Source organism: Theropithecus gelada, chromosome 16 (genome assembly GCF_003255815.1).
Source record: "Theropithecus gelada isolate Dixy chromosome 16, Tgel_1.0, whole genome shotgun sequence".
Lineage (NCBI taxonomy): Eukaryota > Metazoa > Chordata > Mammalia > Primates > Cercopithecidae > Theropithecus > Theropithecus gelada.
Genome location: NC_037684.1, coordinates 29,473,643 through 29,486,378, shown reverse-complemented (window position 1 = coordinate 29,486,378; position 12,736 = coordinate 29,473,643). Strand labels below are relative to the sequence as shown.

The following is a 12,736-nucleotide window of genomic DNA, read 5'->3' as shown; positions in this document are numbered from 1 at the left end:
ATGACAAAGCCTGGATAACAGTGCATCTGTTTATAACATGGTTTCTTGAGTACTTTAAGCCCACTGTTGAGACCTACTGCTTAGAATAAAAGATTCCTTTCAAAATATTACTGCTCATTGACAATGCATTTGATCACCCAAGAGCCCTGATGGAGCTGTCCAAGCAGATTAATGTTTTTGTGCTTGCCAACACAACATCCATTCTACAGCCCATGGATCAAAAAGTAATTTTGACTTTCAAGTCTTATTACCTAAGAAATATATTTCATAAGGCTATAGTTGCCATAGAGAGTGATTCTTCTGATGGATCTGGGCAAAGTAAATTGAAAACCTTCTGAAGAGGATTCAGTATTCTAAATGTCAATATTTGTGATTCAAGGGAGGAGGTCAAAATACTGACATTAACAGGAGTTTAGAAGAAGTTGATTTCAACCCTTAGGGATGATGTTGAGGGGCTTCAGCAGAGGAAGTGACTATAGATGTGTTGGAAACAGCAAGAGAATTGAAATTAGAATTGGAGCCTGAAGATGTGACTGAATTGCTGCCATGTTATGGCAAAACGAACGGATGAGGAGTTGCTTCTTTTTCATGAATAAAGAAAGTGGTTTCTTGAGATGGAAACTACTCCTGGTGAAGATGCTGTGAACATCACTGAAATGGCAATAAAGGATTTGGAATACTACATCAATTTAGTTAATAAGGTAGTGGCAGGATTTGAGAGAACTGACCCCAGTTTTGAAAGAAGTTCTACTGTTAAAATGCTATCAAACAGCATCACATACTACAGGGAAATCTTTTGTGAAAGGAAGAGTCAATTGATGCAGCAAACTTCACTGACGTCTCATTTTAAGAAATTGCCACAGCCATCCTAACTTCCAGCAATCACCACCCTGATCAGTCCTCAGCCATCAACATTGAGGCAAGACCTTTCACCAGCAAAAAGATTACAACTTGCTGAAGGCTCAGATGATCATTTGCATTTTTAGCAATAAAGTATTTTTAAATTAAGTTATATACATTGTTTTTAGACATAATGCTATTATACCCTTAATAGACTACAGTATAGTGTAAATATAACATTTATATGCACAGAAAAACCAAAAAGTTTGTGTGACTCACTTTATGGTGACATTTGCTTTATTCTGGTGGTCTAGAACTGAACCTGCACTATCTCTGAGGTATGCCTGTATCTTCCTCTATCTCAGTGGGTCTCCAAACCACCAGGAGGACATGCTAAACACAGATTGCTGCACCTTAGCCCCAGCCTCAGAGTTTCTGATTCAGCCTGTCTGGGATAAGCCTGAGAAACTGCATTTCTTTTCTTTTTTTTTTAAATTTTACTTTAAGTTCTGGGATACATTTGCAGAATGTGCAGGTTTATTGCATAGGTATACATGTGCCATGGTGGTTTGCTGCACCCATCAACCCATCATCTAGGTTTCAAGCCCCGCATGCATTAGGTATTTGTCCTAGTGCTTTCCCTCCCCTTGCACCCTATCCCCTGACAGGCCCTGATGTGTGATGTTCCCCTCCCTGTATCCATGTGTTCTCATTGTTCAACTCCCACTTATGAATGAGAACATGTGGTGTTTGGTTTTCTGTTCCTGTGTTAGTGTGCTAAGAATGATGGTTTCCAGCTTTATCCATGTCCCTGCAAAGGACATGAGCTCATTCTTTTTCATGGCTGCGTAGTATTTCATGGTGTATATGTGCCACATTTTCTTTATCCAGTCTATCATTGATGGGCATTTGGGTTGGTTCCAAGTCTTTGCTATTATGAATAGTGCTGCAATAAACATGTGTGTGCATGTGTCTTTATAGTAGAAAGATTTATAATCCTTTGGGTATATACCCAGTAATTGGATTGCTGGGTCAAATGGTATTTCTGGTTTTAGATTACTGAGGAATCACCATGCTGTCTTCCACAGCGGTTGAACTAATTTACACTCCCACCAACAGTGTAAAAGTTTTCCTATTTCTCCACAGCCTTGCCAGCATCTGTTGTTACCAGACTTCTTAATGATCACCATTGTAACTGGCATGATATGGTATCTCATTGTGGTTTTGATTTGCATTTCTCTAATGACCAGTTATGATGAGCTTTCTTTCATATGTTTGTTGGTAACATAAATGTCTTCTTTTGAGAAGTGCCTGTTCATATCCTTTGCCCACTTTTTGATGGGGTTGTTTGCTCTTTTCTTGTAAATTTGTTTAAGCTCCTTGTAGATTCTGGATATTAGACCTTTGTCAGATGGGTAGATTGCAAAAATTTTCTCCAATTCTGTAGGTTGCCTGCTGACTCTGATAGTAGTTTCTTTTGTAGTGTAGAAGCTCTTTAGTTTAATTAGATCCCATTTGCCAACTTCGGTTTTTGTTGCAATTGCTTTTGGTGTTTTATTCATGAAGTCTTTGCCCATGCTTATGTCTTGAATGGTATTGCCTAAGCTTTCTTCTAGGGTGAAAACTTGCATTTCTAACATGTTCCTGAGTCGGGTTGATGCTGCTGGTCTATGAACTACAGTTTGAGAACCACTGATAACACCTTATTATAATAATTATAGTTTTTGGGTGAGAGGATTAAATGGGCAAATTAATGCCAAGTACTCAGCACCATACCTGGTATTCGTATACATTCCACAAGTGCTGGCTACGATTCTGAAGGGTGGCCTGATGAGTCTCATGCCTTGTAGTTGGTATTGCAATCACACTTCCTTCCATCTCGTGCTATAATCTTCTCTAAACAGGTAATCCAGACAAGGTACTGGAATTTATAGTTGTCACAGAGAATCAAATTGTGAGAGTATTCAATCTGACCTTTCAATTGGCATGAGGAAACTGAGGTCTGAAGAGACAAAATGACTTTCCCAAGGCCACATAACAAGTCAGAGGCAGCGTCTCTATGCTCTCCTTTTCTTATGTAATGAATGGGCTGGGTGGCATTTTCCCTTTCCCGTTCTTGTACTGACATTTCTGGGAATATGTGAAACATAAGGCAAGTACTTATACCCCGAAATTATATCAGGAAGATTACTGAATAAAAAAGTGGCTACATAGCACACACATACTAAATGTGAAGCTCACAGGTTTTGCAGCCAGGACTGAAAAACCACTGCTATAGCACGTTGCCTTCTGAAGTGAATGCCCAAGGCTTCTACAGTTGGGCACATCTGCTCCCTGTCTCCTGGCTTACCTCATTCCAGGGCTACAGAACGTGCTTTCCCAAGGGAGCAGATTCATACTGCTTCCAAGGTCTGAGATCCTGAAGTGAGCCTTCCCCATCCGCCACAAGAGAAAGTAAAAGTAGAACCTGTTGTAACTATTCTGTCTCGGTTTGTTCAACAAACAATTATTGAGCACTTGACAACTGTGTATAAGGTGCAGTGATAATTGAGTGGATGGTCCAGAGGGGGTCAAGACAGAGCAGCTGCCACCTGGAGATGTTCATGATACGGACTTTTCCAAGAGGAAGGGTCTAACTGGAAAGATGTACCTGATTCTTAGGCTTCTGTTTGGATTTTTTTTTTTTTTGCTTTTGAAGGGGTGCAGCATTCCTGGAGGTACTGCAATACCAGGTCAACGTGTAGAGTGAAGAGCGCAAGCTCCTATTCCATCTCCCTGCTCCAAAAATCCATTTAATATGCTGTTCTCGGGTAGAGGATGTATCAGATATTAAACTGATAAGAACAGATACCACACTTGATCTTAGCCAAAAGGCTGAGAAGTGATGCTGCCTGTGTCTTGAGTTCATTCTCTCCCTACTGATATTATTTTCTTCCCCCTGGCAGGAAGATGATGCCTGTTAGGAAGACTCTGAGGTTCCTGTTCCTTTCTGCTGGATTTATGCTGCTGCCAGTATCGGGGCAGTTTCTACCACCCACAAATCTCCTTGTTAAATAACCAGGCCTCTTCCCATGGGGAATGCTTTCATTAAAAGAGGCAGCCACTGCTGCACAGACCTGCAGGCTTCTCAGGGCTAAAGCGGGCGGGGGTGCAGTGGGCAAAGCCAATGGAGGCACAGGCTGGGTTGTGGCGGTCTCCTGGGGGGCCCTCCCTATTAATGAGGGCCCAGGCATGCAGGTGACCCTTTGAAGATGTGTCCTGAAGCTCTCTCATGGTGATCAATGACAGGAACCCAGACTTCTGCGTTAGCCAAATGATAAGTTTGGCCTCTTTTATGAGGAAAGGAACTCCTTATTGGAAACCAAATTACAAATTAATTAGCAGCTTCCTCTTGGGCTGGGTGTAAACATCAACACCACCCAATGATGAATTTCTATCATGAGCCCCCTCACTGCAAGGGCATAAAATGGCCCGGGCGGCATGGGGATCTGTAGACATCCAGGCAGCTGTGGCTGAGGAGAAAGGGCCTCCCCAACATGACATCCGCCTGCTGTGTCACCAACAACTTGCAAGCCTCTCTCAAGAGCTGCCCCCGGCCTGCCTCGATCTGTTCTAGCAGCGTGAACTGCCGGCCTGAGCTGTGCCTGGGCTATGTCTGCCAGCCCACGGCATGCCTGCCTTCTGTCTGCATGCCCACCACCTTCCGGCCAGCCAGCTGCCTCTCCAAAACCTATCTAGCCAGTTCCCGCTGGGCAGCCAGTGGCATCTCCAGCTCCACGGGCCCCGGCAGCTGGTACCGCGAAGGGGCCTTCAATGGCAATGAGAAGGAAACCTTGCAGTTCCTGAACGAGCGCCTGGCCAGCTACCTGACGAGGGTGCGGCAGCTGGAGCAGGAGAATGCGGAGCTGGAGAGCAGGATCCAAGAGGCCTCTCACTCCCAGGTGCTCACCATGACTCCTGACTACCAGTCTCATTTCAGGACCATTGAGGAGCTCCAGCAGAAGGTAAGGGCAGCGGTGAGGTGAACAGGCTCTCTGGGAAGGGATCTGGACTAGTCGGCATTCCAGCTTGGAATCTTGTTAGCTTATTAAGCTATGTTCAAGACAAAGAGACCTCCCTAGGGCATAGGGTTATTTTATAATTTGGGCACTCAGCCAGAGGCTTTCATATGGAGAGATCTGGGATCTAGTCTTGGTTCTACTATTGCCTCATTGCATGACTTTGGGAGGTCCCATCCCTTCCACAGGCCTCAGTTTTCTCATCTGTAAAACAGGGATAATAATGGTCGTTATCTAATGGGGTTGTCAAAAGGATTCGATGAGATGATGCAGGTCAACTGCTTGGAACAGCCCCTGGTCCACGGGGAGTTTTCAGTAAATGTCAAAGACCCTTTGAACTGTCACATGAGTGACTTCAGACATGAGATTCTTTCCTTCCACATTGCTCGGAGCATCCAAAATGGGGAATTTGAATTTATGAAGCTCCAGTTTCTTAAAAAATACATCTCAAGTTCTCCTAGGACTAGCAATTCACTAAATATCTCCCAGAGTTCCAGGGAAGAGGAACTTCTGCAGGGATGGCTGCAGGGCTGCTGGATCCTACCTTTGCTGCTGTCTTCTCTTCATTTGGGTTCTTTTTCCTTCTTCTCATCCTGAACTAACCCTTTCCATGTGCCTTGGCCTACAGATTCTGTGTACCAAGGCAGAGAACGCCAGGATGGTCGTGAACATTGATAATGCCAAACTGGCTGCTGATGACTTCAGGGCAAAGTGAGTTTGGCCAGGGGATTGGAGCGGGGGAGGTACTGTCCTCATAGGCTCTGGGGCAGCTTTCCATTAGTTTCACGGAGGGTTGGAAAGTGCCGGCAGTTTAAGGCCTTCCTGAGTTCTGCATTCAGTTCCACCCTCGGTTGCTGACCCTGTCCTTGTGCAGGTATGAGGCGGAGCTGGCCATGCGGCAGCTAGTGGAGGCCGACATCAATGGCCTGCGCAGGATCCTGGATGATCTCACTCTGTGCAAGGCTGACCTGGAGGCCCAGGTGGAGTCCCTGAAGGAGGAGCTGATGTGCCTCAAAAAGAACCATGAGGAGGTAAGGCTGGAAGTCCCGCTGAAGTGGCCCCAGGAAGCAGAGGGGGAAGAACGTGGGGTATGGGGTTGGATAGGCGTGGGTTGAAATTCCCAAGCCTGCCACATGTTGTTTCAGTGACTTTGCCCAATTTATGGAATCTTCCTGAGCCTCCTCATCTGTGAAACAGGGACAACACTCTCAGGCAGGGTTATTGTGAGGATTTAACGGATAGGATATCCATCATGGAAATCCCCAAGGCATGGGTATGAAACACCTGCCACTTGGTCAATGCTCAGAAATGTAGCCCCCTTCCCTTCTGCATTTCCTGGGCTAGTGTGACTGCCAAGCACTCACTAGTGGCGACTGAATTTGTTTTCTCTCGAGAGCCACACAGCAGAGGTAGAGTGGTGCAGTGGTGCCAGGGTGAGTTATGTTCCAGATCTCACGTCGAATGGCCTGTCCATCTCTGCCCGGCTAAACTCTCAGAAGCAGTCCTATCTTTTCTGAGACGGAGTAGAGCTGCAGTGGTCTCCTCCTTTTGCCTCCATCCTTATTTTGTCTTCTCTTCTGTTTGTATATAAAATGCTCAAGCTGAAGCCATAGGCAAACCCTTTACTTTCTGATTTTTCCTATCTCCTGAAGTTTCTTAGAGGGGAAGCCCTCTGCTTTGGGCACCTGTGTGCTGCCAAGCCCACCTGAGCCATGGTGTTTTTTTCCCTCCTCCCTGGTTGACTCTCAACCTCTTGACTTGGGATTTGAATGGACAAGTGTCTCTGAATCTTGGCTGGGTTTCCTCAGGCTTAAGTGTAAAGTAACAATCAGTCACCACATACTTACCAAGCACCCTCGGGTGCCTGACTCATCTCGCTCAAATCAGAGAACTGGGAATGGCACCAAGAAGCCACTAATGAGAAGTTATCACACACCCTGGCAGCCTCAGTGACAACTTTCCCTCTTTGGCAGCCAAGCCTGGGAGACAGCTGCCCTAACTCGGGCCTTTAACTAGTCAAGCCAGGCTCCTGCTACCCTCCTCCCAGGATGAACACAGGCGCGGAGGGTGACTGGGAATACTAGGGGGACTGGTTTCCCATTTTAGCCCAAATGCATCAAACAAACCCGGGTGCTGCTCTTGGATTCTGCCAAAGTGGTAGGAAGTGTTGTGTTGCAGTAAGGTTCCCATCACAGGGGTATTCAGCTGGAGTTTGAAGAGCACTGGGATGCTGCCGAGTGGACGGCAGTCCTTGGGGGCCATCTAATGTTTCAATCTTTAGCAACTTTTGTTGTATCTTTTCATGTCTCCCTGGGGAGGTAAGCTGGGATCATAGGATTGTCGCACTTGCCTGGAGCTCTTGTGCCTTTTCAGGAAGTCGGGTCCCTTCGATGCCAGCTTGGGGACCGTCTTAACATCGAGGTGGATGCCGCACCCCCGGTGGACCTGACTAGGGTGCTGGAGGAGATGCGGTGTCAGTATGAGACCATGGTGGAGGCCAACCGCAGGGATGTCGAGGAATGGTTCAATATGCAGGTGAGCCTCTCACAGTGGGGGTGGCCTCCTCCATGTCCCCAGGAAGGGACTCCAGCCTTCTCCTTCCCCCCACTACAGATGGAGGAGCTTAACCAGCAGGTGGCTACAAGCTCTGAGCAGCTTCAGAACTACCAGTCAGACATCATTGACCTGAGACGCACGGTCAACACGCTGGAGATTGAGCTGCAGGCCCAGCACAGCCTGGTGAGAGCTGCTGGGTGGGCACCCTCCCTCTGGATCCCAGGCAGCACTGAGCATAGATGCAGGTCCCCAGGAAAGAGGAAGAGGAGGCCCAGATTTTGGCCACCGTGGATGCTCATCCTGTTGACTTTTCCTGGAGGGAGGTTTCTCCCGAGATCCAGCTCAGAGATCAAAGAGGGATGTTTCAAATCAGACATGGGTTAGGTGGACACTGTCAAACTCAACTTCACAAGAAGGCTTATTCTGTGCTTAGCCTGCCCTTCCAAACCTATGGATCTCAATATCACCCATCCTGATGCTCAGGTTCTTCTCTGGACCAACTGAACCAGAGTCTCTGGAGGTGGGGCCTGATCATGGTTTTTTTTTTTTTTTTTTTTTTTGAGATGGAGTTCCACTCTGTTACCCAGGCTGGAGTGCAGTGGCATGATCTAAGCTCACTGCAACCTCTGCCCCAGCTGGGTTCAAGTGATTCTCCTGCCTCAGCCTCCCAAGTAGCTGGGATTACAGGCATGCACCACCATGCCCTGCTAATGTTTGTATTTTTAGTAGAGATGGGGTTTCACCATGTTGGCCAGGCTGGTCTCCTGACCTCAGGTGATCCACCCACTCTGGCCTCCCAAAGTGCTGGGATTACAGGCGTGAGCCACTGCACCTGGCTGGTCATGGGTATTTTTTTGAGGGCTTCCATGTGGTGCTAATGTGCAGCCAGGTTTGAAAACACTGTTTTAAATGATGCCAGCAGGGAGGTACTTGGGAGATCTCAGATCTAACGCCTGAAGCCAGACAAAGGTTGCAGAAGGAAGGAGGGATTTAGAATTAGATTTACGAGTAGAAACTATGGTTCCATCATGTACCAGCTGTTTACCCTTGAACAAGTTATTTGACCTTTCTGGGCTTCCGTTTCCAAAGTGACTGATGTAGGGAGGGCTCATTCCCAGTATCATGGGAGATTTGGCTCTTCTTGGTTCTTTCTGAAGCAGGCCATGGTAAACAGCTCCCTTCCTCATAGTTATGTCTTCCGTTGCCTTAGAGGGACTCGCTGGAAAACACACTGACAGAGAGCGAGGCCCGCTACAGCTCCCAGCTAGCTCAGATGCAGTACATGATCACCAACGTGGAGGCCCAGCTGGCTGAGATCCGGGCTGACCTGGAGCGGCAGAACCAGGAGTACCAGGTGCTGCTGGACGTTCGGGCCCGGCTGGAGAGTGAGATCAACACGTACCGGAGCCTGCTGGAGAGCGAGGACAGCAAGTACGCAGGCCCAGCTGAGGCTCACAGATATGTGGGCAGGGATTCTGGGAGGTTATAGGAAGCAACTGGATCTACCCTTGAGGGACCATCAGCTTCGAACCCTGTCCTGACTATGGAGCCATTAAGAAGCTGGTATGCTCTGAAGGAAGTCAGGCAGTTGTGTTCATGCTGCCATCCTGAACCAGACCCCTCGGAGACTACTCTGTCTCATTAAGTACCCACTATGGGGCAGGTGCTATGGAGGGCACCAAGACAGAGGAAGACAGGGCATCTGCCCTCCCATTATTTCCATATGTTTAGGGAGATAGGGAGACAGGTGGCTGGAGGTCATGGCATGTCAGGAGCTTAGGATGAAAAGCAGCTTTGTTAATAGGACCTGCATGATCCTGCTCCTGCCTCTTACCCTAGCCTCACCTGATAGCTCCATTGCTCTCCGAAGGGAGATTTTGGCATATCGGGAGGACAATAGGAAGCCTTGTGTAATTGAGCCCTGCTGGGGAGCAGGACAGGCAAGATCAGCCGGTGCCCATTTATGGAGAACGACACAGGTCATGCTGGGAAGGGAGGGTTTTATTTTATAGGCGAGTGGAAGGCCTTACTATTGTTTTGAGGAGGAAATGAGAGAATTTACTGCATGTCTTCTCCACTAGATGGTAGACATCTAGAATGCAGAGACATTATAATACATTTTTATTCCTTGTACGTGGCACATAGTAGATGCTCAGTAAATGTCTCTCAAGCTCAAAGCTGTTCTTCAGAAAGATGGCCCTGATAGCAGCAGGAAGAACTGAGTAGAGGGAGGGGAACCAGGCAGGGAAGCTGTCCAGGAGGCCCTGGCCACAGCCTAGGTAAGCAATGGGGAGGGCCTGAGTTAGGGTAGCAGAGGCATCAGCTGTAGACACTGTGCACGTAGAATCAGCAGGACTTGCTGGCTGTCTGAATGCAGGGTACCTCTGGGCCATGGACACCCAGTGGGCTGACAACTGTTGTAGCTATTTCTTATTCCGCATTTGGCTTTGCTTCTCTGTTATTCAGAATCTATAACTTCAGGGCAAGTGTTGTGTCAAACATTTGCAAGGACCAGGCCATTACCATGCATGAATGACATGGGTCATATGGAGATGGTGGAAAGGCAGAAAGCTCTTGCCTTGTCCAATCCAGGCAGTGGCATGCCCTCAGGGCCACTTCTACTGTGTGAGAAGCAGGTCCAGTATCGCTGATCTTCCGATAGTTCCAGGGAAACTGAGAATCTGGATTTTTAAAAATGTCAAAATCTCTTGATTCTTAAGTATTTTCAACAAATTAAAGAAAATATATACTGCCAGGCAAATGGAACACATTTCAGGTTGCACGTGATCCTCAGGCCTCCCGTTGGTTCTGTGAGCTACTGGGTTTCCATCCAGCATCCAGTGTGTTGGTCCTGGTTTTGAGCGCATGCCTGTCAGTCTCTGAGATCATCCTTTTTCCTTTCACCATATATTCATTCTTCATTCATTTATTATTTTGTCTGATCCAAATATTCTTATTAGGTGCCTGTTCTATGCCAGGCATGCAGGGTGGGCATGTGTCTCTGGCTGCTGGCCTCACTGCTTGGCAGGGGAGACAGACCATAATAGAATGATTACTAATCACGATGAAAGGAGTTACATGTACCATGGGGGCTTGTCTCAGAGAGGCAGGGGAGGCTTCAAGGAGGACGTGACAGTTGAGTTGAGCTCTTAAACAAGAGAAGAAATGTAGGTGAGTGGAGAGGGAAGAGGGTTCCAGAGATGTATGGCACAGGGCATAAGGCCTGTGGCCTTAGCAGCACAGTCCCTGCAAGGAGCTGGAAGAAGGTCAGAGTACTGCAGCTCCGAGAGCAACGGAGCTAGGAGGTGAGGCTGGGGCAAGAGGTGGGAGCAAGATCATGCAGGTCCTATTAAGGAAGTTGCTTTTCTTTATTTTATTTTATTTTACTTTAAGTTCTGGGATACATGTGCAGAACTTGCAGATTTGTTACATAGGTATACATGTGCCATGGTGGTTTGTTGTAACTATCAACCAGTCATCTAGGTTTTAAGCCCTGCGTGCATTAGATACTTGATTTAATGTTCTCCCTCCCTACTCCCGTCACTCCTCGACAGGCCCCAGTGTGTGATGTTCCCCTCCCTGTGTCCGTGTGTTCTCATTGTTCAACTCCCACTTATGAGTGGGAACATGCAGTGTTTGGTTTTCTGTTCCTGTGTTAGTTTGCTGAGAATGATGGCTTCCAGAGGAAGCTGCTTTTCATCCTGAGCTTAAATGAAAGCCACTGAAGGTTTTAGGCAGGGGAGGGACATAACTGGATTTGTGACTATAGAAGATTGCTGTGGCTACTAAGTGGACAGTGGTTAGGCAGGGCCCAAGCTGGCTTGGGGAGATCAGTTAGGAGGCCATGAGGTGACTCAGGCAAAGATGGTGGAGGTTGGGACCAGGGAGGCTGAGCAGAGGAAGCATGGTAGATGGGGTTGAGAGGCATCCGAGGGGAGACTTGGCAGGACCTGTGGCCGAGTGGGCCTTCTCTACTAATCCTGTCCCTCTGTGACTTTCTCCTGCAGGCTGCCCTGTAACCCGTGCTCCACTCCTTCCTGCACCCCGTGTGCGCCCTCCCCATGTGTGCCCCGCACCGTCTGTGTGCCACGCATCATCGGCGTGCCTTGCTCACCCTGCCCCCAGGGCCGCTACTGAAGCCCCTTTGTGCTGGTGGATCCTGGAGGGCCTGGGGCTGGGCAGCCTGGTATTCAGTGGCCACCAAAAGAGCTGGGCCAGCCCCGGCCAGCAAGGAAGACCCTGAGCAGGACCGTGGATCACCTGCAACAAGCTCTGATACTCCAGCGGGTGCTCAAGCCCTCATCACTTCAAAACTGCCTCTTTTTTCAATGGGTGAACTGTCCTCTTTGGTGATGTTTCTGGTTGTTTGTGCTGCCTCAAAGAGCATGTGTTGTTAGTTAACTGGCAAATAGAGCTGCACTCAATGGCTTTGCAAACATGTCTGTCTTTCTTTATCACTTACGCTGCTGCATCCACAGGCCAATCCTACTCAATTGGGCTCAAGAGGAAGGGGCAAATTCTGTATTTATTTTTATGCTCCTTCTGCTTCCATAGAGGCTTGAGAGGTGTACACTAAAAAGGCCTCATGCCGTAAACCAGTTAAAACTAATCAATTACTCTAGAGCCAAGCAATAAAAGAACAGAGAGGAGGGAGATAATCATGCCAGAAACCTAGGCCAAATTACTGTAATTGAGAATCATACCGTAATTAAACCCACCCCTAAATCTCATTACAGCTGGTACAATGGGATCATTCATTCTTTCAAAATATCTTCAATAAGCAGCTACTGGGTGCAGGTTCTGCATTAGGGGCTGGCTAGTCCAGGGGAGAGCTCCCAGACACAATGTCAGTAATGCCTCATTTAATCCTTGCAACAATCCATGAGAAAGAGACCATTATTTCATCCATTTTGTAAATGAGGAAACCGAGGCCCAGAGAAGTTAAGAAAATCGCCCAAAGTCACACAGCTTGTAAGTGGCGGACCCAGGACTGAAATCGAGGCCTTTGGGCTCTAGAGATTCATATTCACAGTCCTCACTATTTGCAAACTACAGCTGAGTGCAGGGGGTATAAAAAATGCACGTGATGACCACCATTCAAACACTTGTAATTACAGGAGGAGCTAAGACCCGTGTGCAAAAGACCCCACTCCTTTCTTCATAAGAGCCATATAATAGTAACAGTAATAATAATAATAATGGTAATGGTTACTACTTCTTGAGCACTTATAATGCACCAAGTACTGTGTGGAGCATATTACATAAATTAACTTATGCGGTTT

General features: G+C 47.4%; 1 protein-coding gene and 1 non-coding gene across 2 annotated transcripts; one reads left to right on the top strand and one right to left on the bottom strand.

The window, feature by feature from the left end:
* Positions 1 to 3,535: 3,535 nt before the first annotated feature.
* LOC112610519 lies at positions 3,536 to 3,726 on the bottom strand. Its single transcript, XR_003116405.1, has one exon. It is a non-coding gene; the product is annotated as a U2 spliceosomal RNA (small nuclear RNA).
* A 155-nt stretch (positions 3,727 to 3,881) lies between these two features.
* KRT32 (keratin 32) lies at positions 3,882 to 12,184 on the top strand. The gene is made up of 7 exons (XM_025361837.1): positions 3,882 to 4,844; positions 5,527 to 5,609; positions 5,773 to 5,929; positions 7,272 to 7,433; positions 7,512 to 7,637; positions 8,665 to 8,885; positions 11,462 to 12,184. The coding sequence occupies exons 1-7, from the start codon at positions 4,377 to 4,379 to the stop codon at positions 11,589 to 11,591; spliced, it is 1,347 nt and encodes a 448-aa protein (XP_025217622.1). The 5' UTR covers positions 3,882 to 4,376; the 3' UTR covers positions 11,592 to 12,184.
* Positions 12,185 to 12,736: the final 552 nt, after the last annotated feature.